The sequence below is a fragment of the Vigna unguiculata genome, chromosome 6 (genome assembly GCF_004118075.2).
Source record: "Vigna unguiculata cultivar IT97K-499-35 chromosome 6, ASM411807v1, whole genome shotgun sequence".
Classification (NCBI taxonomy): Eukaryota; Viridiplantae; Streptophyta; class Magnoliopsida; order Fabales; family Fabaceae; genus Vigna; species Vigna unguiculata.
This window is the reverse complement of record NC_040284.1, coordinates 33951125-33978204: the sequence shown is the minus strand read 5'-3', so window position 1 is coordinate 33978204 and position 27080 is coordinate 33951125. Positions and strand designations below refer to the sequence as shown.

Sequence of the window (27080 nt, the reverse complement as noted above, 5' to 3'; positions counted from 1 at the left end):
GTGTTTAAGCAAAACAAACACACACTAATTAATAAACCAAGTCGTGTTTATTTATGAATAAAAGCCCTTATTTGAATTATGTGTTGTTATTAAATGTAAATATTACTCCAGCTATTTAGGTCAATGGTTTTTTCAAATCAAATTACTTCAATTATTAAACTCTCTTGTTTATTTATACAAAGGACAAGATAAAATTGTAATTGGATGACAAATAATCCCATAGCAACGTTGAATTAAATTATAATTCCAAGGAAAAAATAATGTAGTTTAATGAGAGATTAGTGGTATTAAAAAAATCAGAATTGCCATTACCATTAATCAAGTTGGGTGGATTGATTGGAACAAAGAGGAAAGAATCCTTGTAAATTATGTTAGTTTATGGAATATGATTGTGATTTCCGAAGATTATTATTATTAGAGAAGGGAAAAGAGGGTTTTGTATTCATAAATTCACGTTCACACCAAAGAACCAGGGTCCAGATACATTCCCTTCCTCTCTCGGTTCTCAATTCTCAATTCCAAATTCCAAATTAGGGTTAGGGCTTTCAATGACCGTCTCGTCTTCCTTCCCCTCACAATCCCTAATCCACCACCGCTTCTACTCCCTCTGTTGTTTTTGTTGTTGCTGTGGTTCTCAGGGATTATAAGTAACTAAATTTACGTATCCCATTGTTTCACTATCGTCTTCAATGGACCTCTCTCACTCTCAATCCAACTTGTCCCTCGGATTTTCCTCCTCTCACTCTTCGCCGCTTCGCCGTTCCGACCCGCCGGTTCCGCTGCAGCTGCTGGAACCGGCGCAGCCGCCGGAGAACGGAAGTTTGGACGTCGAATCGGATGACGACGACGACAGAGAAGTGGAAGAGTTTCGAATTCTGGGCCACTCAATGTGCCTGAAGAGGCGAAGAGATTGCGACTCATCGTCCTCGTCCTCCACGAAGAGGGTTTCGGTGGATCCCGATCTCGACGCGCGGAAGGTTGCCGTGCGTGCGTGGGGCTGCCAACCGCTTTCAATCGCGGACCCCGACATCCACGAGATAATGGAAAAGGAGAAGAAGAGGCAATTTCGTGGGATTGAACTCATAGCGTCCGAGAATTTCGTGTGCAGGGCTGTGATGGAGGCGTTGGGAAGCCACTTGACGAATAAGTACTCTGAAGGAATGCCCGGTGCGCGATATTACGGTGGTAATCAGTACATCGACGAAATCGAAACGCTCTGTTGCGAACGCGCGTTGAACGCGTTCGGTCTCGACCCCAAGTGCTGGGGGGTGAACGTGCAGCCGTATTCGTGCACCTCTGCGAATTTCGCTGTTTACACGGGGCTGTTGTTGCCCGGTGATCGTATCATGGGGTTGGATACCCCGTCTGGAGGGAATACTAGTCACGGTTACTATACTCCCAATGGGAAGAAAGTTTCCGGGGCTTCTATTTTCTTTGAGAGCCTGCCTTACAAGGTGAACCCTCAAACGGGTTATATTGATTATGATAAGCTTGAGGAAAGGGCGCTTGATTTTCGCCCCAAGATACTTATATGTGGTGGGAGTTCTTATCCCCGAGAGTGGGATTACGCGAGGTTCAGACACATTGCGGACAAGTGTGGAGCTGTGTTGTTGTGTGACATGGCACAAATTAGTGGCATAATTGCGGCCAAGGTGTGAAATATATTCCTACTCCTTAAGTAGACCCTTTTTTATGCATATATGATATTCATAGCTGCTTGTGAAAATTTAGTCTCATGTTCTTGCTGGTTTTAGACTTCTCGTAGCAACTCTCTCTCTCCTTCCCTCCCCCTCTCTCTATGTGTGTATCTGTTATTCTGCATATGATTTGATTTGATTTTGACATATATTTATTTGTTTTAAGTTGCACCAATACAAAGAGTTCAGTGAAATTGGTTAAGTTCTTGGTTGTCACCCCTCCTGGTAAACTAGCTTGCAAGGGCGGGTTTTCCATTTGTTTGAATGCCTGTCATTCGTTATAAGATAAGAGCTGGTGGTTGTTGTTGTCTCTGTAGTCGGGCGGGGGGTGTTAGTGTTCTGACCAGTGAGTGAAGGAAGAGTTACATAGAGTGTAAGTTTCTGGGACATTGTCTCTCAGGGGTGGTGTTATAATAGAGACTTGGGTGTCATGAGGTGCCAAAGTCTCACATCGTGTAGTTTGTATGTTTGATCTATAGCTTAACACGACAATTAATACACATGAAAGAATATGGAATGTTGAGTAGTGTAGTTAAGTGTGGTTGATTTGAATTAAAGCCAGAACTTTTTATGATTAGTAAAGTGTAAGACATTTGGATATATCCCCAAGGTGTTTATTATTTTTATTGAATTTCATCCGAGCATTGGAATAAAACTTACTGAATTAAATATCTTTTGAACTTAATTTTTAAGTCATATTCTGGAATTCATGGATAAGGATTGTTTCAGTCCATTATTGTCTCCTAGAAAACATCCAATAGTTGATTAGCCATAAATTTTGAAGTAATGCTAATTATTGTGATGTTGTCTTTTCAGGAATGTGTGAATCCTTTTGATTATTGTGACATTGTTACTTCGACAACTCACAAGAGTCTTCGAGGTCCAAGGGGAGGTATAATATTTTATCGGAAAGGTTCAAAGCCGAGGAAGAGAGGGATTCTTCTAAGTCAGGGTCATGAAAGTGATCAATATGACTTTGAAGAAAAGATAAATTTTGCTGTTTTTCCATCATTGCAAGGGGGCCCGCACAATAACCACATTGCTGCACTTGCTATAGCTTTAAAACAAGTGGCTACTCCTGAGTATAAGGCCTACATGCAGCAGGTGAAGAAGAATGCTCAAGCTTTAGCATGTGCTTTACAGAGAAGGAAATGCCGTTTAGTGACTGGGGGTACAGACAACCATTTAATACTTTGGGATTTAAGGCCCCTGGGATTGACAGGTATTGTATGAGCATGCCGTATTCTTTATGATATTTTGCTAATTTGTTTGTGTTTAATGCCTTTTCCCGTTAGACTCTACTAGTTCGCATGTTGACTGCATTGCACTGGTTTTTTGGATTAGATTCTTTGACTTTTTATGTTTTAAATTTACATTTCTATACGGATATATGGATTTTTATAGAAAGAGTAGGAGTTTCCTGAATGGGCTGGCCCTAAAGAGCCTGAGGTGCATACTAGTCTGAAGCAGCTCAGCTGCTTCATTGAGACAGGTGCCAATGAAAATATTAGTGAAATGTAAAGTCAATTATGATGGCAAACTCGTATCTCATCAGAGGAGGTTTACTGCATGGATTAGTCAACACCGTTGGGCTCTAGAAAAACAAAGTCAAATTTTGGGTTCAACCATTGATTGCAATTTTTTGCCAGGGTATTTTCCAATATTTTCTTTTGTCTTTCTTGCACCTTTTTTTTTTTTTTAATTGGATTATCTATCCTTTTCATCCACTTCTATTAAGCACCTTCGTTTATATTTTTCTCGCACATTTTGAAATAACCTTACGTGACTTACGTTATATTTTTACGTGCAGAAAAATTTCTCTTTGATACATTTTCCGGACATCTTTTTTTAAATGTTAGCAAAATTACTTGAGCATTCCCATCTTTACTAAATATATCGAACCCTTTTAGGCACTTCACTTCCAAACATGTCTTTTTGTTGGAACATCAGACTTGTGTTTTGAGTTTGATAGTTATGGTCACCTTTTATGCAAATCCTATTATTCAAGACTGACAATTAAATGTAATTTGTTTCATTTATTTTTTTAGATGGTAAGAAGTTTTAACTCAAAGGATAACCTTTTTGGTGCTTGTAGGTAAATTCTACGAGAAGGTCTGTGAAGCATGTCATATTACATTGAATAAAATTGCTATATTTGGGGACAATGGAACTATAATTCCCGGAGGTGTTAGAGTTGGTGAGTAATAGTCCAATATGCTGGAACCTTTTATTTTTTGCATGCTTAGAATATTTAATTGGCTGTACTTTCTCACGGGCGAGATTTTTCTGCCTTATTTGTTATTCAGGTACTCCTGCTATGACGTCAAGAGGGTGTCTGGAACCTGATTTTGAGACAATGGCTGATTTTCTCATTAGAGCTGCACAGATTGCAAGCATACTGCAGAGGGAGCACGGGAAACTTCAGAAGACAGCATTAAAAGGACTTGAGAGCCATAGGGACGTTGTTGAGCTCCGAGCACGTGTCGAGGCGTTTGCAACTCAGTTTGCTATGCCGGGTTTTGACATTTGAGCATGATGTGGCTTGTAAATTGCCATTATTGATTATTTATATATGCTACGATTGTGGGTCGTCGAGCCTGCTTTTACAAAAGCACAGCTTGTGCATATATTTTGTGGAGTTTCTCTCCTCTCTGCGTTGTATGCAGTTGTCAGGTTTTCACATGTTGCAGTGAGCTGCAATCTGGTGCAAGACTGTACGAAGGTACTGCATACTTCTGTGGAGGTTTCGTTTGGCGATCAAGTATCTTGTTCCTACCTTGGAGGTGTCACCATCCCATCTGAATGCATGAAGTTGAAGCTATTATAGGTTTGGAACAGGGATTCTTGATCAACCAACCTGAGTACAGAGTTCTTCTGGTGAATCTACAGAAAATAATTTCTCTGATAGAGGTTAGACACCTTGAATTCTTTTCGTTGCTGTTTGATGCTTAAAGCAATGTTATTAATCCTATTTTTTGCCATCTATATATTCCCTCTTTTGAGATCATATTTGTACTCATTTTCGTCAATACCATACCGTGTTAATTGTTAAAATATATAGGGTGACGTGGTAAATATTTCATTGCTTTGTATTTGCAAAATATATATATATTTTTTTTGTCGAAAAGAAAGCTTATTTGTTCTTTCTGATAAGTTGGTAATGAAAGATATTTCAGAAGCGCCTGAGTTCATACGCAAGGAATTAAAGCGTTTTGGGTTTAACTGGGCCAGTTACAAGGTCCTAGACTTATGAAGTTGAATACACTGACTTCGATTTTTGTTTTGGTTTGTGTAGTTCCTATTTGTTAGCAACTGTAAATGTTTGGGATTAAAGCGCCCCTTTTTCTCATGCTTTTGTGGTTTGCAGATATCTTCTCAAACCATCTAAGTGTGGGTTCGTGCCATCAAACCTTGGGGATTAGGCCATTTATCCACTTGGTAATGTAAGTCTGCAATGGGTATAATTTTCTTTTTGGTTCAAATTCACCTACTACCACTTACTAAAACAAGGATGGTTTAAAATCAATGTTTCTTTCAGTTTCATTTATCACAACCTTTTTAATATACAATTATAGTACTAATTAACGCAAATACAAATTTGTAAAGATGTTTGCATTACAATTGAAGTTTTGTAATTTTTGTTGTCATATTTAATTGGATAATTTTATCTTTAATAAATAAAAAATAATTTATTTAATAAAATAAATAATTGAATAATTAACTTTTATTTTAAAAAATATAAATAACTCAGTGTCTACACTTTATTTTGAATGTAAAAAAGATATTTCAAGCACATTCAGTGTAGAACAACCAACTTTCTCTACAACTTGTGTTCAAATTAAGCTTTATTATGTGATCGTGTAAATTTTAGCGAGGTTATCAATTTCCACCAACTTACCAGTGATTTGTAGTTAGAGGATATTGTTGTTTTTTTAAACTAAGGATATGAGAGGAGACCAAAAGTCGTGCAAAAAGTATAAAATAGTTTTAGATAGCCACTATACATAAATAATTTTAAAAGTTAAGAATGATTTGTTAGTGAATAACAAGGGATGGATGTTTCATTTTACATTGATTTTTAATTGTTATTGGATTTTCTTTTTGTAATGTCTGATTCTTAAACTTTCCAAAGAAAACTCTTCATAGTAGGAAATGGTAGTCTTTTTATATTTTTCGATATAACATTTATATAAAAATTATATTTGTCTTGATTTGAAAAAAGATAAAATTGTTCTTTTTTAAAAATAATTTGGAACGGAATAGAATAAAACTAAATAAAAGTGTTATAAAAGGTTATAATGTTTTTTCATAATATTTAAATGTATTTTTGTCTTTTATTTAATCAAGGTGTATTTTCTAATAAATGTTTATTGAGAAAAAAATATGATATAGAAAATATTTTGACATCCTAATCAAACAAGAAATACTTAAAATAATAAATCTATAATAAATTAACTATATATATATATATATATATATTTTTTTTTTTGAGATTATAGACATATTTATACTGTCTTAAAGATTTTTTATAATAATATTCTATTATAAAAGATAAATATGTGTTGTAGGAAGTTTGGATGATCATGTTGATTTTGCTGGTAAAGAATTGCCTTCTATCCACGGCAAAGATTGCTTATGATAGTATACACAATTGTTTTCGACTACAATTTCAAATATTAATATAAATATTAGAGATCTATGTCATTATCATACTGTATTGCGCATTATATTGAAATTTGATAAATTGATAGTATATATCAATATGCGTACTGAAATAATTGTTTGCTATCAAACTATTAATTAAAACTCATCATATCAAATTAGTTTTATACCAAGACTATGCCAATCTTGAAAATTATAACATTTCCTTTTTACTTTTTTTTTTTTAAATTCAATTTAGTGTAGCTTGAGTTTCTAGTTTATACTTTTATGGGTTAAATATGTTTTTAGTCCCTTAACTTTTAGTCAAATTTGGAAATAGTCTCTCTTTGAAACTTTAGACAATTTAGTCTCTCATATTTAAAAACTGGATAAATTTAGTCATTTTAACAAAATTTTGTTAAGTTTATTTGACGTTTTATATGCGTTTCTCAGTCAACATTGAAGTAAAAATAATTAAATGATATAAACAACTCAAATATTATCATGAAATGTATTTGAAACGTCAAATAAACATAAAAAAAGTTGGTTAAAAGAACTAAGTATATATATTTCTAAAGTTGAGGAACTAAATTAGTCCAAAATTTTGAGGAGGAATCATTTTCAATTTTCACCGAAAGTTAAGAGATCAAAAATATGTTTAATCCTAATTTTAATAATGATGTTTATTGGGCGAGGTTAACCAATGGTTCAATTTCACATAGTTTAATTCAATAATATTAAATTCAGTTTTATTTATTATTAGGTCAAATCCGACCTAGTTCAAATTAATCTAGGATGTGATTTGAATTATGGGTTTAATATGAATAATATTAGACATAATCTAGGAAACATTCTTTTAATATATTTTTAAATTTTTTATATTAATTAAAAATAAAATAAATTTATAATATATAAATGAATACAAATCTATTTTAAAAATGAAATTTTATAGAATTAAGTTAATTTATAATTTATGACGGTCATTTAGAATCTTTAAATAATTAAATTCATACTCACAATATCTTGAATTAGTAATGGTTCAATAACTAATGAAGTTGAATTAAGTTTAGCGTAAAAATACGAGAAACCTAATCCCATAACATCTTATATTTTATTTTAGTCTAAAAAATATTATTGGTTGGTGAAATATAACTTTAATTTACTTTTTGTCTTTAACAAGTTTTTGTTTGACCTTTGATCCTTGCTATAATATCTTGAATTAGTAATGCGTTTAAGAAAGAATGAGGTTAAATTGAGTTTAACATAAAAAAAAATTGCAAAAGCCTAATTCAGCCTTGTTGGTTTGAGAAATATAACTCTAATTTACTTTTTGTCTTTACAATTTTTTGTTTGACTTTTGATCCTAGCTAAATCTTCTTTTTATTTTTGCGTCAGTCCTTTTATATTTTTATTTGTTTAGTTTCTATAATATTTTATCTATTTTAAATTAGTAACTTTGTGCTAAAAGCAAATGATTTACGCATTACAGACAAAATGAACTTTTTTAAAGGAATTAAAACAAAATAACAAGGAACAGAGTGTCTTTTTACAGGAATCAAAAGTGAAGCAAAGAAACTTTAGGGACAAAAATATAACAACTAAAATTCGAAAAACATATTTAAGGTGATATAAATTAATTCCTGATTAGATAAAAAGTATACATCATAAATTTAATTACAGCATTTATGAAAACTAATTATAAGTTAAGGGGTATAATATAAGTGAAGATGAGATCATAAATTTTGTAAAATAAAAAGCCGTGATGGTGTTATGAGTCATGAAAAGTGATTGTGTCTGCCACTCACTCCTGCTTATGGGAAGGTGAAATATATCAAACACTTTTGAATGGAGTGAGTCACAAAGGTGTTGCTTATTGTCATCTTTTTCTTCTCAACACACAAAAACGTGTTTTACTGTTTTTTACAAACGAATCAATCTTATGCTTCTAATTGGATGCCACAAAGACATTTCTTGTCATTAACCAAACCTCTTTTACTCATCTCATGTACTTTTTTAATCACAATTACGTGGAAAATTAATCTTGTTTAAACCAACAATTAATTTTGGCATTCTTTTGTTTCATTAAAAGTTGATTTGTCCAGTGGGCAGGCAACATAATCCTGTTTTGTATGTTATAATAATAATAATAATCACTTTTTTGACTTTAACACACCAAGATCTCCTCTTCTGCTGCTCCACAGATATCAACTACCCTTACCCTATGCACTACTCACCTTTAGAACAACTCGTCTTACGATATTGTCTGTTTTAGAATGTGGCGTCACGATTTTATGTCTAAATGGTGTTTCAGACGATTTTATTTTTGAATGACACTTCAAATTATAGAAAAAAAAGGAATATTTAAACTGTATTTGATTCGACTTCTAAAAGATGTGAGACTTATTAAGTATACCGGAAGATTAACTTTTATTATTATTTTATTTAGAAATGTAAAAAAGAAAAATCTTTTTCTTTAGCCTTTGCAACTGTAGCAGTGATTGTTTTCTTGGACAAACTTTTTCTCTTCCTCTGTCTTAACCATGTCGGATTGTGTTCTGTTAAACTTTACTTTAATTTGCGGAAAGCCTACATCACATTTGTTTGCCGTACAATTTTTGTTTCCCTTTCGTTATAATTACAAACCCCCTTTTTAAAAGTCAATACTATATACCAAAGTAATCATTTCAGTCATATGTTTCAAAGTTGCATTCTGCAGCAAATGTGTAAATCTGGTTTCACTGCTAAAATGATGTAAAAATTAAGCAGCTAAAAAGCAAAAGGGTTAAGAAATGTGAAGGCTTTGTTTTGGATAACTTTGCACAACCATTAGAATACAAAACTGTGATACAGTGAACAGAACCAGAATAGAATATAACTGATATCTGGATTAGTTGCTTCACAGAAAGATTCTCATTGACTCCAGAGATATATTTTAAATGAACATCTGAGATATGCCATCGTTTTTCTGATCCAAAAGCATAATTTAACCCAAAAAAGAAAACAACAAAATAAAGGAAAAGTAGCTCTTTATCAAAATACCATCTTCTTTGGAATTTTTTGCCACTTTCTGCAAACAGGTAGAGAATACTGCTGTTTCTTTCTGATGAAGTTACCAGCTTCTCAATATTCCGGTTTCTTATGGAAGAATAGTACTAAATAGTAGTAGTAATGTTGCTTTTCTTCAAAGCAAGAATCACATTCTTGCAAACTTTTCTTCATTTGGTTTTATGAGAAACTTCTTCAAGGCTTAACAAATAGCCTACCTTTCACTAATCAATGATCAATCAATACACTATCAATAAGGAAACTTGAAAAAATAAAATAAAGTAAATGAAAAAAGAAAGACCAAAGTTTAATGCATAATGATGATGACACTGCTTGGTTTTTTAACAATTCTTTTCCCTCTTCTTGCTATGTCTGCGTATATCCATTTTTTTTCTTTCTTTCTTTCTACCTATTGCTGCACATGTCCAAAAGCTTCTTCCTTCCTTCTACTATTTCATCAAAGAAATCATCAAGTTGCCCCGCTATAGTGTCGACCCCACATCTCAACAAACCAAAACAACTCTTAACGTTGTCAACTTTTTCTTGGATCTCAGCATGTTCTTCGTAGCCTGCTATTCTCTCCAACTCCATTTTCAGTTCCTCCATGGCGTTCTTTGCTTGTTGGAACTCGAACAGCAGAATCCCTGGTTGCCCTTCTGTCTGGTCTATCTCCTCTGCCACTTTCTGCTGCAATATCGCCATCGAAACCATGAATCCAGATCCAAAAACCATGTGTTCCTCGTACCCTTCTTGCTGAAAGCAAGAGGAGGACCAACAATACGCAAGCCCGCAAAGCAGAATCATCAGAAGCAGTGAACTCACACTCCTCATTGCATACAGAACCCCTCGGAATCCACTGAATCCATTCAACTTCGATTCCATCGAGATGTTCTGAATCAAACATTGGGACAACGGCTCCATCCTCGTTTCCATCAAACTCTTGTTTTCCTCTTCCAATCCTAGAATCTCCCTCTGACAGACATTTATTGCCCGAACAACCTGCATCACAATAAAACAACAGACCCATTAAAAAAGTTTTCTTTTTTTCTTTTCTTTTGCATAGAAGACGACAACAACAACAACAACAAGAACATAAGAACATCATCCGAGGTAGGTAACTTTGTCCGAACAGTTGATAAATAAGCTTGTGAGAAAATAAAATAACAACCTGACGTGAAAGTTCTGGAGTAAAATGATGGTAACCATCCAGAGAAGAAGCTATGTTAGAGGCGGCTGAGTAATAATTCTCCATTCCAGAAATGGCTGATTTGAGAACATGACAAGAATCCCAAAGCCTCGAGCTTTCGTCCATGTATTCATCCAACCATTTCCCTCCAACGGGCAAGCGAAGCTTTCGGACCAAAATGGTGAGTTGGGAATGGAAAGAGTGGAGAGAGGAAATGACCTGTGAAAGGAATTGGATGGACATGAAAGTGGGTGAGAGGAAGGATTGGTGTAGTTCATTGAGTCCTTGTGTGAGGAAGTTGTAGAAGCCAGTGACAGAAGAGTTAGTGCCCATCATGCAATAGGTGAGGGAAAGTTGATGGAGATTGATGGATATATATATATATATATATATATATATATATATATATATATATATATATATATATATATAATTGCAAGATTGAGGGTTTCAAAGAAGTGGGGGTAGCTTAGGAGCTCAGGTTTCTATGGTGAAAGGGTGTTGTTGGGTGCAATTATGGTTGTTTCCCAAACAGTGGAAGGGATGATTGGGAATCTGCTGTTTTGTATCAGAGAAAGAGATATAAAAATAAGGTGAGAAAGTTTCTTTTGAATTAAGCTGACAACTTTTGTGTTGTGCCTTGTTTGTTATTCCTTGAAGGACTAATAAAACTTGGTGTTCGTTATGCAGAAGTGGTAGAAAGGAATATTAACAATCTTGGAGTTGTTCATAAACGATATGTTTGTTGGATTGTGTTTCTTGGACTTTGACTGAGATTCTGCTTCTCATTTTTCCATTTTGATTTGGTTCCCTTTGGCTTCTTCTTTATTGGTTTTGTTTTCTGCACCTTTTTGGTTTTGTTTTCTTAGAGAAAGTTGTACACATAGTTCCATTTTGGTTCTTTTCAAAGTGAATGTGTGTGCTCTGAGTATTTTACACATTACTATGCAGATTCTTCTTTCTCCTTTAGGACCCAACATTCTATATCAGCCATTAAATTAAACCACACTCGTTTGCATGAAATATTATATATATTTTGCATAAAACCAAACATGTTGCCAAAGATTCCTATGAATCAATTCAAATTTATCTGTTTCTGTTTCTGTTTCGTTTCTTATATGTTTTGTGTTACTGTTATTATTATTATTATTATTATTATTATTATTATTATTATTATTATTATTATTATTATTATTGCAAACAAAATCTGCCAGCTGGAAGTTTATCATCTTCACTTTATCTGGGGGCGACCAAATCAAGTCAAACAAACCCTAAAATCCTCACTCATCAATTTGGTAATGGAAACAAAAATCATGATTTCACATCTCAAAAGGCGTTTAACAAGGAAAGAGAAAGATTCAGAATGGAACAAAACCATGTATATCACTAAACTAATGCAAGGTTCATCTTCTCTGGATAAAAAAAGGTTTTGTTAGTGACTTGTAGTTTTTTCTTTGGTTTTTATTTCACCAAATCATTGCAGAATTTAAGAAGAACATAGAGAATCAAAGTATATCTAGAAAGAACAACACTTTAATCGCTCTTTCCATTTGATTAGCCCGATTTTAAGGGTTAATGCAACCTTTAAAGGATACCATATCACATATTCAAATATATTCACCAATATTGGTTTTGTATTATAAAACTTCACCTACTTCTTAATCATATATTCTTTGTTAAGGGCATCTAAATTAAATATATCTACCTAGTCATTATCTACAACTATATGGTTAGTTCTCAAATTCTCAGTGTAATTAGTACATTGATTCTGACATAAAAGAACATTGAATTTTTTATTTTGATATGTGTAGATTTGTTCTTGTCTTAGACTCTTAACATTTCTCATGGATTCCAAAATCAGATAATAATGATTTGCATGTTTGAGACAGTTCTTTTGCACTTTTGGCCAATAATGTACTTGGCCAATTATTCTTTTCTCATATCATAACCACAAAACTATGTTCTTTAATTTCTTTCCTGTAAAACTTGCAACTCTGTTTATGTTCTGATTCCTGTAACTGTCACTTTTTCATTTTTTTTTTTTTTATTGATGGGAAAGAATACAAACCAAATCATCATCATCTATTCTGCCCATAGTTTTCATAAGTAAATAAATAAATATCTCAATTTTGAGAAGTGGTGTAATAATGACAATTAGAAATTGAGGGATTACAAATTAAATTATATAGTAAATAAAAAAATTTTGATGTGTAAACATTAAACTCAATAGCTAGAAATATAAATTGATATCTAGTGGAATTTTTGGGTGAGGGTGAAAAGAGACCTCAGCCTTTAATTATTTTATTACTTTATTTTAGTTAGAAAATAAAAATAATAATTTATTTTAATTTTATTTAAGAAAAGTTTGTCAATTTTGTAAAAGAATTTCTTTAATTTTCCTTAAAAAATACTTACCAAGCTGAATTTATTTGATCAGTCCTGCATAGTAGTATTGATCTTCTGTCTTAATCTGTAAGAAACTCTTGGTTTTGTAGATAAAGAAAGTTCTCAATATATAAAAGGATATGTTTCTATATATTTTCTTTATATAACTGAATTTTTTTTTTCAGATAAAATACCATTGATTCAAATATATAGTTTTATTTATATATCAAAATAAGAAATATTTTTCAAAAATTTTAGAATTATTGATTATAATATACTAAAAATTATATGTATTATAAAAGAAATCACCATTACATTTTTATTTTCTATCTCAGGCAACTCAAAACTACTTTTCTCATAATATACTAAACATTTTTTCTTGTTTACGAATCATTCTTTGATATAAAATGGTAAGCATATATAATTATAAAATTAACTTATTAGTTAAAAAGTAATATATGTTTTATGATAAAAAGTAATGAGTATTTTGTAAAATAATATCAAAGTTATTCATATATATATATATATATATATATATAACATTAAAAATTGAAAATAAATATATGTAATTATCATTTTTATAAAAATATACATAAATTACTTAAGTTAATTATAATTTTAGTCTTTTCTACAAAGTTTTGGATTCTTGTTTTTTCTTTTCTTTCTAAATTTCAAACGTTAACTTGCAAACAATGCTAATTTTAGACTATGAACTGGTTTTGAAGTTTTTGAAGCATGGAATAAAAGTTAGATGTCCCAAAAGCAACACTAATTAGAAGTTAAGGGATTAGAAATTACGTGAAAATGCATATTATAAATAAAGAAGGCATAAGAACATGAACATTTGTCCAGAACATACCATTACAGGAAGCATTGTATGTGTTTGTCAAATTGTCACAGTTAACATCTTCACAGTTGACATATATATTAAAGCCTTTAATGTTATTATATTATGACTAAAATTTCATGTTAACATTGTTACAGTGTAACTATATTATCTTTGTGTTTTTGTTAATAAAGATTTTAAATAAATAAAAAAATAGCCTCATCCAACACTAAAAAGAACAGAAGTAAACTATTTGGAAGTGAAAAACTATGACTTATTAAACACCTGCTGAAAAAATTCTCCAACCAAGCCATTTCTTTATGGCTACAGGATCAAGACAAAGTAAACAAAAAGAAAAATGTAAATCTGTTGTGCAAGATCATTTATTTACACTTGACATCTTTGCATCTCAACTTAGTCAACAAAAAAAAGTTTATCATTATCTCTGATCACATCAATGGAGTCTATTTCTGCTCCTTCTTCATTTGTCACCATTGCATCTTTGGCATCAATCCCAAATTTTTCACCTGTTGAAGAACATACATACACAAATAAAATCCTATCAGTTTGGACCAAGTTCTGACAATCTTCTTCCTCAAACAATGTAGACGATAACAGATTTTCTAGTGAAATTTGATGGAAATTTGGAGATTTACCTGCAATAGTTTTGAGTTCATCTAATGAATCAGGCATTCTTATTAGTTTCCCAGCTTGCATGATACCTTTTTCTCTTCTTACTACAGGGTGACCTCTATATATGCTTACTCTTGCAATATTTGGTCCATTATATCTCCTTTCTCCAACATGTTCCTCCTCTTGATGTTTCCCCTTTGATGCAACTTCATCAGGCATTAACTCAAATACATTAATTCGATGTCCAACTTCACAATTATGCAGCATTTCAGTGAAGGTGGATGAACAAAATTCATGATTATGTACATCAGATACATCTGCACCATTCATCACAAGTAACTTAACCATTTCCACATGCTTTTCTGCCATAGCAATTTGGATTGCTGTTGCATCATGACGATCTTTAGAGTCAACGTTTAATCCTTGTTTCAAAAGATCTGCCATCACTGTTAATTCGTTTTTTTTGGCGGCTGTACACAGAAGATCACCTGCTGTGTTCTGATCAGAGAGAGCAGCAAACTGGAATAGAAGTCGAAATATGGAGTAATGTTTTGATGCTATAGCATCCCACATTGCAGTGTTACCATTCATGTCTGCAAATTTATGGTAACATAAATTAGTACACGAAAATGAAATACAAATTAAGATGGAGATTTAGGTTAAGGGGAATATGTATGTTGTACCTTTTATATGTATGTTGCATGTATGCTTTAGTAACACTTTTACACACTCTTCATGTCCATTTGATGCTGCTATATGCTGCACAACAATTGTAGCTATTGAAATTGTAGCTAGAAATATATAAAAGAGTGAATAAGAATATCAATGTTGGACAAGAACATACCAATGGAGTTTTCCCTTCGGAGTCTCCAATGTCAGGATCCAAACCTGCTCTCAGAAGCTCCTCAAGAAAAGCCGCATTGCCTGTGCTAGCCACAGTTAACAAGTTCACAGCCATGTTAGGGTCCTCTTCTTCCACATTCTCCACCATCAAATCTCTGATACTCAGATTCTTAATCTGCTTGAAGTGCTGCATTTGCATCACATTTATTATTTTTCAGAATTGAAACCAACCATAAGAAGCATTAGCACTTATAAGTTATAACCCACAAGCCAAGATACTAGTAGTAGTAATAGTATTAGTATCCCACCTGAAGAAAATTTTTGAGTATTTGTATGTTGTCTTCTCTTTTAATCTGCATTGATTCTAGTAGGGTGTTGGTTTTCAGTCTCAGGAGCTGTGTAAGAGTCTTGGTTCTGTAGGTGAAGCTCTGAGGTCTACAACAAAGGGCACCAACCTCTCCAAACATGTCCCCAGTATGCAGAGTCCCTAAAGTTTTCTCTTTCTCCATCACACTATCGATGATCTCAACTTCTCCAGACACAATGATGTAAATATCATCTGGTGCTTCATTCTGCATGATAACATCCTCTCTCGGAGGTATGTACTCTGCCTTCATTTTTGCAACCTGCACATCAACAATTCATGACATCAATTTACTTGCACAGAGCTTGATTTATGCACATACAATACAACTGTTAGAATCAAGTTTAGTGCCATACCAGGGACAGAATAATTTCTTTTGATACGCCTTTGAAAAGATAGACTTTCTCCACGGTTGCAAAAAACAAATGCTGGCAGATGCTTTTGCAAATAGACTTTGGTAGCTGCTCAATAAGCTGATGCTGATTCAAACTCTCTGCCTTGAATCTCAAACACATGTACGCCAAGATCTGTTCTTTTAACCTCGGAGGCAACCGATTTCGGCATACAAAGTTTGATGCTGCCTCAATGCTATTTCTCTGCACAGATAATGGAGGTTATTACATGAGACATTAGTCACAGTTACATATGAATGTTGCAGCATCATGATTCATGATAAATGCCCTCTAAGTGGTCAACAATCTGAACTGAAGAAACCATAAAACATGGAGTGGAAAGTAAGATATCAAGAACTTTAACAGTAAAGACTATTCTATGCCATTATAAGCAAGATTTACATATACAACAGTCTTTATTTATATCTTGAGGGAGTGAAAACAGAAACAAACAACTGAGAAAAAACATAGTGTGAAACTTTTAACAGAAATAACTAAATGTTAAATCATATCATCGTTTAACAGAACAACCTAACAATGTAACAAATGTAAACCAATACTTACAAATTCCATGGTACGGCGAGTTCCTTCAACAACAAGATTTGTCATGTTACCGATCAAGTAAGCAGTTAGGCCAAGGTTAAAGAGCATGTAGAAAATGATGAAGATCATCTCCATGGTGTTGACAGCATGAAGATCTCCATAACCTACAGTGGTCATGGTAGTGATGGACCAGTACATGGCAGAAATGTATCTGATTCGAAGGCTTGTCTCTCTGAAGTTTGGGTTCACAGCTCCAATCCATGTCTTCCCTTTGTGGGGGTAACGATCAGCTAGCATGTAATACAGACATCCAGCACAATGAATTGAAAAAAGTGTTACCTGCACCAGTTTCACACAAATGCATCAACATTAATAAAAATCTCTGCTTTATCTCATATAGTCAAAGATAAATATATGTATATATATATACATACAGAAAGAAGCCTAGCACATCGGACCCAGAAATAGCTGAACCTGATGTCTTTCTCAAGCCTGTCAAATGAATGCAGCTAGATCAATATCAATAAATAAGAACACAACTCAGTTGCAGAGTGGATAATGAGAAAAGGAAAGAGGGAAAACCTTGTGAAGAATTGCTTGACTCGTCTTATTCTCCAAAATCTAAGCAGGCCCAAGAGAAAGTATGGAAGACCCAGTTTGTGTTCTCCAGTGAACAAATACCCAATTGCCTCATACGGTATGGTTGATGCCAAATCCATCACGAACCATGTAGACAAGTATCTGTCACAACATTTCTAACAACACTGTCATCATTTTCTTTTACTTTGCAAAACAATCACACCTTGTAGCTAGCTACATAATCCAAATTTATGAATATTAAAATGTTGCAAAAATCATTCACCACTACTTGTCATTGCTTTAAATACTGGACCCTGTGCCTAAATTGGTCCCTTTTTGACTTTCTAGTATGTACTCATTTATTTTTTATACTTCCAACCAGGTGCATCCGTTATCGAATTTCGTTCTGCCAAGCAATAATGATTAAGGGTTATTGCGACAAAGACCTTTATCTGGTTGGATTTGATTATTCAAAGCCAACCCCTGAAAAGTTGGTCTACACAAATCAAAGTTATCAAACTTCGGGGGAAGTTAGGCCTATCTCCAAAAAAGAATTGTAATTTGGAAGCAAAATCAGAATCCACCCTTCATGCATGCTTCGGGAAAGAGAATATTTACATCTTATACCGAATCAAGTTCTTTCTGACTTTCTCTTAAGATGATATTATATAGTATTTGGTGAATGAACTTTTTAAACTTTTTAATACAACAAACTGATGCTACTTTTACTTCACACGCTTACATTCAAATTCTTTAGAATCACAAAATAGTAATCATTGTTCTCGTCCATTTTTGTATACCATAGATGCGCTGGAAAAGTTTAACCATCCATTATTTTAGGCCTTTACATCAGAATGTGGAAATTTCAAGATATCTGAAAGCATGTTTAATAAATAAATTAGTTTCGTTTTTCTTGTCCTGATCTTAGACAGAGGGAACCACAAATTAAATATTGTGACTCAAATTAAAAGGGAAATAAAGCAGCAGTTAGTAGTTGCCAAATTTGGTTTCTGCAACAGAACGAGACAAAGATTAGTGATTCACTAACCTTACTACAATCTTCTTCTTGTCTCGAACTAGTAGATGAGTTGTTCGATCAATGTAAGCCAAGAAGAATGTCAAAACAATGTCAATACCGAAGAAAAGATCAACAACAGTGTCCGCAACATAGATTTTCATGTTAGAAGATGTGTGCATGAAAGCAACTTCGAAGGGATAAACCCATGCAGAATAAGCTACCAGAAGAACCATAAAACTCTCCCAACACCTGCACATGCATCAACCAAAATGAAGAATTTAAACCCCTTAAATCTGTCAAAACCAAACCAACCATACATAATATTCTCTTCTTCAATCTAGTTATAGCCAAAATCAATACACATGTGCTTCAAAACAAGTACTATGAAGAATTAAACAATTTAAAGGATTACTAAGTTAAGAACTTGAAAGTTAAAAACTTTCAACCAGCTGATAACATATGTAAACTGTCCAATAAACATTCGACAGAACCAACCTGGAAAACACACACAAGGTTTTTCAAAATCGTTTTTTTAGTATTAAGGTAGTTGTACCTGTATCTGGAATCCATTGGTGATATGATCCATCCTTTTGAGTTAACAGGATTCTGGTTTGAAACACCCAGTGGGGGAAGAATGAGCTTTGAAATATTCCTCAGATTGAAAGATGGAGACATATAATCTTCTTCTTTGAGATGATGATCCTCCCCTGAATGATCATGCTCCTGCTTACTGTAACTCTCCTTCAAGGTAGAAGCTACTAGTTGAGGATTATAGGAACTGAAGTTCCCCTCCATTCTCAGTTATAGGATTAAGAGAAGATATTGGTGGATTTTGAGAAAGAACAAAGTGTTGTGTATCTCTGAAGAGAGAGAGATAGAGAGAGGTTAGAGTAGATTGTAAGGAAAAGGTTTGTTAGAGTGAAAGGGCAAGGTGAACATAAGGAGCAAGAGCATTTATGGTGATGATATTATTGTGGATGTGTGTGGGAGAATAGGTAGTGCAGCACTAATGAGGAATGGTGACCCAGAAAAATGTGGTCTTGATCACTAATGCTTCTAATGGTACAACACATTTTGTTGGTTAATTATGTTATGTTTTTGTAAGTTGGAAAGTGGTTTTAATTGCAGTTATTCTTATTCACTTTATCTCTGGTTTATCAGAAGTTGGTTCCTGTGTGTCTAGGAAAAGTTTCATGATAATGTGTTTATCATTTGTATGGTACACACCAGTGAAACCTCCACTTTCCTTCTCTCTTCCTCTCTCATATAATTGTACCATCATTTTCTGATGTGAAATACGGTTTGACAGCAAAGAATAATATTATTGAATCAACAAAATAAAAACACGTACAAAATAATTTTTGACCAGTAAGAAATTATCATGGTCTGAATGCAAAATAACCATAAGCTTCACGTGCAGTACAAAAGTTTCTTGACACGAGTTAAAAAAAATTTGTGTGTTGTTACCACATTCAAACTTTTGGGTTAGTTTCCACAACTTTGACTGATAAGAGACCTTTGAATTGACTTAGCTTTTACCTATAGATTTATTTTGACAAAGTTCACCTACCCATAGAAATATAAAATATAAAAATCCTTTAGCCATGTTAACATTTAAAGTAGATAAAAAAGAATATTTCTTCTTTATAATGAAATAAAATATTATATATTAATATGGAGCATGGAACAAAAATAATTAAAAGTGAAAATAAAATTGAAAGTTTTGAATTAAATGCTGTTGGGAATCCAAGTGTGAGTGTAAGTTTCACATTGTATAAAAATGATAAAATTGAGCACCATATAAGGATCAATGTCCATAAACTCATTGTCTTACGGTCTTTGATTAAGAGTGGTGTTAATGTCTTATGTGGTTGAACTCAGGTCTTATTGGGTGTTATATCTTTCCGGTAAAACCCTATATATAAACCTCTCAAATGGAAGAGGAAGGAAGCATGATGTTGTTTAATATTCCACAAGCACTGGATATGTGATAACATTTGATTGTTTTGTTGTTTTTAATTTTGTGGAAGAAATGTGTTGCATGAAGAGAAGTTAGCGACGTAAAGTATTGGTCCAGTTATTTTGATAAGATGACAAAACAATATTCCAACACCAATCACAATTCACATATTCAAATTCTCCACTTTCCTTCGCACCTTCTTCCAACTTCACAAACATTTCTTCAAATTAAATTAAGAATCAAAAACTTTTCTGAATTAAATCTCCTGCAATGTAATGGATATTCTCTTTCAAATGAATAAGTTCAATGAAGAATACCAGTTTTAGAAACTTGAGAATTTCGATTACTTACTTGTGTGAGGGAAAATAGTTTTAGAATTAAGATCGTTCACTTAATTTTATTATTTTACTAATAATTTAAAATATGATGATAAGTTAAATAATGTTCTTATATGATATTTTATATAATCATCTAATAGAATTAAAGTTTATTCAATATTATTGTGATGAATTATATATTAATCTGTCTTTTTCACTATTTTGAGGAAATTAATTGTTTTATAGTGACATGTAGAAAGTAGTCTTTGTAAGACACCAATCCAAAGTCGTAAACTAACCGACAATTTTATCACATTCACATCATCTACTAACTTCTTCTTTGGACTAAAATTTATATATAAAAATTAATGTTTAATATAATATATTTGTTAAATAATCCAAAGTCGTAAACTAATGAGCATTTATTGAAAAATATGAATCTTTATATAGGTATTTAATGAGAAGCGATAAAATTTGTTAAATAAAACCTTAAAGGATGTTGAAGTTTCTTGTTTCCCCAACCGAAATTTTTTTCAAAGTAATAGGTTTTTTTTTTCAAAGTAATTCAACATGAGTCCGAAAAAAATATTTAAACTCACTTTGAAAAGAATTTAATTTAAGAACAAATAAAAACATAGCCACTGTGATAAAAAGCTCTTAACAATTGTTTTTTTCAAAGCATTAAACTTTCTTTCATTCCTAAATATGCGACCCTCAAACTTATTATTACAAAGTATAAACCTTAATTACGGTTTAGAGTTCTCGGGAATGTCAATAATCATTTAAAAATACATAAATTAAAAAAAAAATCTGGAAAGAGAAATCCTTATGGATTATCGTTGAATACTCGATCAAAGAAACATAATTGTCCATGTTTAGATTAATCCATAGTTTCTAATTCAAGTCTTAAAAATGAAATTGCATTCAATATTTTTAAAAATAATCAATCAATATTCATTAGATCATATAATTATAAATTATAGGTGACTAAATAACTCTATTAGAACACATCTACTTTACTAAGTGACGATATCGACAACTAAACTAAATATAGAACATAATAAACTTGATAAACAAATTATTCTTATCTTCACACTCCATATTTTCTGTCATACTAATGATTTTGATTAATAAAGAAAAAGATTGGATAATTTGATTGATCCATTTATTCAAAAACACGTTATGCGAGACTATAATTGGTTGTGCCGACAACATGTAATAAATTGTGTTTTAACTTTTCGATGAAAATAAAGTTCCTCATTTATTTTTTGTCCCGTTGATCAGTGCCATGTTGGAACTAGTAAAAACATTAAATAAATTTACAAAAACTATATAACTAAGCGTTAAATATGTCTTTTTTCTCTTCAAATTTAAGTAAAATTTAGAACTAGTTTTTTTAAAATTTTTTGACTATTTAGTGCTTTATCTTTTAAAATGTGTAAATCTAGTCATTTTAACTAAATTTTATTAAGTTTATCTGACGTTTCAAGCGCATTTCATAATGGTTTGTGAATTGTTTACACTGTTTGACATATTTTCGCTTCAATGTTAACTCAAATATTATCATAAAATGCGTTTAAAATATCAAATAAACTTAACAAAATTTGGTAAGAATGACTAAATTAACGTATTTTTAAAAATAAATAACTAAATTGATATAAAATTTTGAAAATAGACTAATTTTAAAATTCATTGAAATTTGAAAAAGAATAACATATTTAACCCTTATATTATTATATTATTGTAAGGTAGCTTTTCATTTAATAAAATACATTATTTTATATTATTGTAGGGTAACTTTTCGTTTAATAAAATACATTATTTCATACAAAAAAAATCAAAATATTAGGTAAATTTCTATAATAAAATATTTTTTATATAGTTAAACAATTAGTCTCACAATCATACATTTCTACGTTTTGTGCCATTGTGTTTAATGCATGAAACGATGACAATTAGAAAAGCGATGTGATGATATTACTATTAATTTATTGCTATTATCTCTTGAAAAATTTTATATTTATTTAAGAATGGTTATAAGACGAGACATCTATTTTGATGAGATTAAAATATCATGTAGTATATTCAAATAAAACAAAAATTGTGGCCCTTCAACTTAATGCATGCACCTACTCCTATTTTAAATAATATTTTTTAATCCATAATATAAATTTTGTATAATATTTATTAAGTTGTTAGTAATAGATTTTAAACCCAACTCAATCCCATAAAATCAATTTATAAGGTAAGGATTACACTCACTTATATATTGTGAATTGACTTTATCTTTAGTTGATATGGGACTTCCAACACACCCCTTCACGTCAAGATATATTCATCTCGTGCGTGGAATAAGAAATCAGTGGGTGATCCATTAGCGGCCTGATATCGAATGGAACAGAATGTCCAAAAAAACTCGCTAAGATAGGCTCTAACTTAACTCTGATACCATGTTAGAAACTAGTTTTGTAGGATTGAGTTAGGTTTAAAACCCATTTCTAACATAAATTGATAATGACATTAAAACACAATCATTTCTCATACTTTTTTTTTCTCAATTGTCACTACGTGCTCATCTTAATTTTTATATTAAGATTCAAGAGGATTAAAATTCAATTATAGAAAAGTTGATAATTCATCATTATCCTTTTAATCACTTTTGTAAGTTATATTAATTTTAGTTTCAGAGTTTCTGTAATTTGTATTATTATTATTACTATAAAATATTAATGCAATCTTCCTTTAAAAAAATATTATTGGTGCTACCGTACATTACCCGCCCCGTTGACATCCATGTTGGTGACGCTATTTTTTATACTATCAATACCTTTTTCATATCTGAATTTTAACTTCTAGAAATTCACTTTGCATAAGGAAAGATTTTGTCTATTTATGTAAGATAGTTTTTTTTTAAATTTAATACATTTTATATATTTAATATTTTTAATTTTTTGTATGTCGATTTTAATATTTTTTAAAATGTTTTCTAAAGATCCATTATTGTGGAGAGAGGGATAATTATTTTATTTGAATAAAAGGGATTACTTCTGGTAACCATTGTATAACCATTTTTTCATATACCTATTTCATTATCAAATTTATCTTTATTAATCTAAATTATAATTATTTAATTCTTCAGAAACTATTTCATAATTATCTTTTAAGAGTCTCTTTTTTAAAGTTTAATATCACTTTTTATCTGAATAATAATTAGAATAATTATTTTTATTTTTTATTATCATAAGGTAAAAGTTGGAACGCAACAAATAAACAAACGTGTCTGCAGATAGAAATAAACCCCAAAAGAAAAAGGAAATAAAAAAGAGGTTAGAGGATAACAGAAAGGTTTAAGATCCAAAACTACTTTTCCCTTCAATAACAAAAGTAGGTGCGGGAAACACGGAACAAGAATGGCTCATCAGTCGTCGCCGTCGCCGTCACCGTCACCGTCACCTCCACGGCGGCAAACTCGTCGTCCAGCGCCTGTACTCTCTCCTTCTCTTTCATTATCTTAACGTCCATAGTGATTCAATTTGATTCTGATCTGTGGAATAGAAACAGCAGCAGTACGTGGAGGTTAATTGCGCAAGTTCTGGGACGAAACGGCGGTTCGCGATGGGGACCGACGCGGGTTTTGCGGTGGCACTGATCAATCGGAAGTTGAAAGGAACGGTGGTTCCTGCCTCGCACATAGAAGCAGCGAAGGATGGAGAAGAACCCATCGCATTTGGCCCCACATCGTTTCTTTCTGATTTCGGTGATGGTTGGAAACTCCAAACTGTAACCCTCACTGATTTTTCTTCAGGCACGTACATTAGGCTCTTTGTTTCTTCTAAAGTATTTTTGGAAAAGTTTTTCCTACATGTTTTAAGTTAATTTTCTTCAAAGTATTCAATTATTTCTTTTAAGTAGATTTTCATTAATCGTTCTGTTTGATTGTTTGCAGAAGTGAGGAATGGACAATTTCAACAGATGAGAATGCAGGCACCCGAGCTCGTAAGTTTATTTTTAAGCTGAAGGAAGAAGTAGTATGTAAAATTTGCCCGTATATTTAGTTATATATTACACATTACTCTTATACAACAATAATTCAATATTTCACCACGAGGTTAAAGAGTGTACCTATGTTCACTTAGAAAAGAGTTTATAGAGTTAACTCGTTTTCTCTATCTATGATCATATACTCTTAAGAGTTAAGAATTAGCCCAAGAGTTTGATAACTTTAGTTGAGAAAATGAAACTGTGTTTAAAGTGGGTTTGTGAATTTTCATTAATGTAAGCTAGTATAGAAAGGTTTATGTATGAAGAGAAAATGAGTGTGTCATCAGAAGAACACTGTTACAATAGCAAAACCTAAGATGCAATTGTTATAACATAAAACTAATACTAACAGACTAATAGCAACTGACAATTAGTCGCCTGCTGTACAATAGCTGGGGTGTTCCAGTTTATTGGTAGGAGATATTGTGGCAGAAACTTGAAGCTTAGGAGGCAGTGTTTCAATTGACGAGATTTATGTGGGAGCTACAGTACGGTAAACTATTCAACTGCAGTAGGAGGTGGCCACAACCATGTGCTTTTTGTGCCACTAGGAGACTAGATTAGACCAAAGCAAAATGTCACTGTAGGTTGACCTGTGCTCATTGTAATTGGAAGCCCAGTCAGTGTCTCATTAACATTAAATTTGGAGTGTAGTGAGTAGATTCTGGCTGTAAATGTTAAGCAATGGGGAAATTGAAAGTGGGAGATGTCTAAGGACCCTCTTAACTGCTTATTAGCATGATTCTAGAGTTTGGACAAAATTTCCAAACTTTGTTAGTGGTTTAGTCAATTTCTGATCTTTCATCGATTGCTCATTGTAGCTGTGAACAGATGAGCGACACGAAGTAGGATCAGAAGCATAATGCACACCCTATTGTGGAATTTTTGCCCCAAGTCAATGGAGTTGACATATCATTAGAATTGGTCATACTAGATTTAGCAGAAGAAGATCGTGAATATATTTCTATGTGATAATAGAGAGCCATCAGAAAGTCGAGTAACTTCAATGCCTAAAAGTAATCAAGCTGGCCAAGTTTCTTTAGAGCGAACACTGAATTCATTGAGTGATCAATTTTTGAATTAGAAAAGGAGAGTTCCCTGTGAAAATATTATCTAAGTAAACCAAGATACTATGACATTCTTCTTGTTTTTCTTGATCTTTTTCTTGCTTCTTTCTGCGGCAAGCTTCTATTATTTCGAAGAACAAACAAGCTATAGAACATGTGATTGATTAGCGATTTGTGTTTACCCTTGTAGTATCGTCCGATACTCCCGGAATATTTCATCTAACCTTGTAGAATCCATCTTCTTCTTTGAGGCGTCATCTGCAGTTTTCTATAACTAAATTGTGCACTGCAGTTTTCTTCGTATTCCTTGACTCTATTCCTACTACTTTGGACTTAAGGAGGGCAATAAAATTCAAGATCGTATATTTTCTTTTCTATTCTTATATCAGTTTTATCAACTGGTATTCAGAACATGAATCTTGGCACTGTGGTGCAATCTGAGGGGTATGGTGAACACGAGGATGGAGTCAAGAATGGATGTTGCAAGAAGCTATTCGATGGTAGAGAGAAAGACTAGAACAATCTCTTGATAACATATAGAGGATTTTGAATAAACGAAACTTAGTGTTTAAGACTGAATGAGCAATTTCACCAATGATAAGGCAGTATAGAAAGGTCTATATAGGAAGAAAACCACACTGCTACAAATGCCTAAAATCAAATGCTACCGTTATAACTAATAATAAACATGCAGACCAGTATACACCAATAGGAGAGAACAAAATACTAAACATTTATTTAACAAAATCTAATGAAAATTTTGCCGTAATCAAATTATTTGAAAGCAAACATTTATTTTTATGTAGTAATTTTTTGTTTCCATTTCAAGTGCTGCTGACGGCTGAGCTTGTTTTCCTTTTATTTGACTTTGTTATCCCAGGTTGCAGGTGTCCCGGGTACTGCAAGGAGTTTATCCAATCCAATCACCTTTGTATATATTGCTAAAATCATGTTTGCTTTTATTTTGATATTTGTACTTGCTGCAATTTTTACTTTGTTTCTGGATAACCTTCCTGCATTCATATTGTTTCTTAAGTCAATCTAGTGCACTTCTATGCTTATGTATATGCATTAAATAAAGGGGCTCGATCAATCAGCCCTTTTGTTAAGTACTTGAATTCAAACTATTTAATATTTCATATTAGCTGAGTTAATAATTTGTTAAGTACTTGTTTTAGTGTTGCTTATAGCAAATATGTCAATCTGTGGGAAGATTCATCCATGGATTCCAGTACATCATCGTGCAATCTTGGCATCATCATTCCAAAGGCAGAAGTGGAACTATTTCTTGATGGGCTCTTGTAATCCGGGTAGAAGTTAAATCTGTTGTGTTGCTTGAAAACATTATTTACATGGAACAGCACAACTTTAACTTAAATCTAAAAAAATATTTGTATAAACTTATATTTAGAGGTAGGAAACATAATGTGCAATAACCATAATCCGCAGGAACCATAGTGTTGCATTGTCCTCTAACTTTAATTCTTCTTGCACACTATGTTTCCTGCCTCTCACATCATGGAATTATAGCTTGTAAGAAGAA

At 32.5% G+C, this 27080-nt stretch overlaps 4 protein-coding genes across 11 annotated transcripts; 2 read left to right on the top strand and 2 right to left on the bottom strand.

The window, feature by feature from the left end:
* Window positions 1-414: 414 nt before the first annotated feature.
* LOC114187847 (serine hydroxymethyltransferase 7-like) lies at window positions 415-5266 on the top strand. 5 transcript variants are annotated; one of them, XR_003605351.1, is made up of 6 exons: window positions 429-1652; window positions 2514-2919; window positions 3793-3894; window positions 4004-4607; window positions 4874-4935; window positions 5065-5266. XR_003605351.1 is itself a non-coding variant. In XM_028076228.1 (4 exons), exons 1-4 carry the CDS (start codon window positions 690-692, stop codon window positions 4225-4227), a joined length of 1695 nt encoding a protein of 564 aa, XP_027932029.1. In that variant the 5' UTR covers window positions 429-689; the 3' UTR covers window positions 4228-4684. The 5 variants fall into 5 exon arrangements, 1 of the variants encoding a protein (XP_027932029.1); XR_003605352.1 differs by having other exon boundaries at window positions 4865-4935; XR_003605350.1 differs by lacking the exon at window positions 4874-4935.
* A 4519-nt stretch (window positions 5267-9785) lies between these two features.
* Window positions 9786-10938, bottom strand: LOC114187427. The gene is made up of 2 exons (XM_028075680.1): window positions 10552-10938; window positions 9786-10382 (listed from the first exon to the last, which is right to left on the bottom strand). Exons 1-2 carry the CDS (start codon window positions 10903-10905, stop codon window positions 9789-9791), a joined length of 948 nt encoding a protein of 315 aa, XP_027931481.1. The 5' UTR covers window positions 10906-10938; the 3' UTR covers window positions 9786-9788.
* Window positions 10939-14032: 3094 nt separating this feature from the next.
* LOC114188856 (potassium channel AKT2/3) lies at window positions 14033-19229 on the bottom strand. Of its 2 annotated transcripts, XM_028077514.1 has the most exons (11): window positions 18706-19229; window positions 18183-18401; window positions 17138-17296; window positions 16990-17047; window positions 16577-16894; window positions 15977-16216; window positions 15565-15882; window positions 15258-15443; window positions 15097-15172; window positions 14437-15006; window positions 14033-14307 (listed from the first exon to the last, which is right to left on the bottom strand). In XM_028077514.1, the coding sequence occupies exons 1-11, from the start codon at window positions 18945-18947 to the stop codon at window positions 14195-14197; spliced, it is 2499 nt and encodes an 832-aa protein (XP_027933315.1). In that variant the 5' UTR covers window positions 18948-19229; the 3' UTR covers window positions 14033-14194. The 2 variants fall into 2 exon arrangements, with proteins under 2 accessions (XP_027933315.1, XP_027933316.1); XM_028077515.1 differs by lacking the exon at window positions 18706-19229 and having other exon boundaries at window positions 17138-17310; window positions 18183-18354.
* A 4508-nt stretch (window positions 19230-23737) lies between these two features.
* LOC114186711 lies at window positions 23738-26702 on the top strand. 3 transcript variants are annotated; one of them, XM_028074685.1, is made up of 4 exons: window positions 23738-23914; window positions 23985-24234; window positions 24376-24425; window positions 26418-26702. In XM_028074685.1, the coding sequence occupies exons 1-4, from the start codon at window positions 23840-23842 to the stop codon at window positions 26580-26582; spliced, it is 540 nt and encodes a 179-aa protein (XP_027930486.1). In that variant the 5' UTR covers window positions 23738-23839; the 3' UTR covers window positions 26583-26702. The 3 variants fall into 3 exon arrangements, with proteins under 3 accessions (XP_027930486.1, XP_027930487.1, XP_027930488.1); XM_028074686.1 differs by having other exon boundaries at window positions 23740-23914; window positions 23991-24234; XM_028074687.1 differs by having other exon boundaries at window positions 23741-23914; window positions 23994-24234.
* The last annotated feature ends 378 nt before the right edge of the window (window positions 26703-27080 follow it).

Excerpts from the sequence above, each read along its gene's own strand:
- LOC114187847 (XM_028076228.1), top strand. The coding sequence starts at position 690 with ATGGACCTCTCTCACTCTCAATCCAACTTGTCCCTCGGATTTTCCTCC. Across the intron at positions 2,920-3,792 it reads AAGGCCCCTGGGATTGACAG|GTAAATTCTACGAGAAGGTC; the intron begins GTATTGTATGAG and ends TGGTGCTTGTAG. Across the intron at positions 3,895-4,003 it reads TCCCGGAGGTGTTAGAGTTG|GTACTCCTGCTATGACGTCA; the intron begins GTGAGTAATAGT and ends TTTGTTATTCAG.
- LOC114187427 (XM_028075680.1), bottom strand. The coding sequence starts at position 10,905 with ATGATGGGCACTAACTCTTCTGTCACTGGCTTCTACAACTTCCTCACA. Across the intron at positions 10,383-10,551 it reads CTCCAGAACTTTCACGTCAG|GTTGTTCGGGCAATAAATGT; the intron begins GTTGTTATTTTA and ends ATTGTGATGCAG.
- LOC114188856 (XM_028077514.1), bottom strand. The coding sequence starts at position 18,947 with ATGGAGGGGAACTTCAGTTCCTATAATCCTCAACTAGTAGCTTCTACC. Across the intron at positions 18,402-18,705 it reads CCAATGGATTCCAGATACAG|GTGTTGGGAGAGTTTTATGG; the intron begins GTACAACTACCT and ends ATGCATGTGCAG. Across the intron at positions 16,895-16,989 it reads GATGTGCTAGGCTTCTTTCT|GTAACACTTTTTTCAATTCA; the intron begins GTATGTATATAT and ends AAACTGGTGCAG.
- LOC114186711 (XM_028074685.1), top strand. The coding sequence starts at position 23,840 with ATGGCTCATCAGTCGTCGCCGTCGCCGTCACCGTCACCGTCACCTCCA. Across the intron at positions 23,915-23,984 it reads AAACTCGTCGTCCAGCGCCT|AAACAGCAGCAGTACGTGGA; the intron begins GTACTCTCTCCT and ends TCTGTGGAATAG. Across the intron at positions 24,426-26,417 it reads GAATGCAGGCACCCGAGCTC|GTTGCAGGTGTCCCGGGTAC; the intron begins GTAAGTTTATTT and ends TTGTTATCCCAG.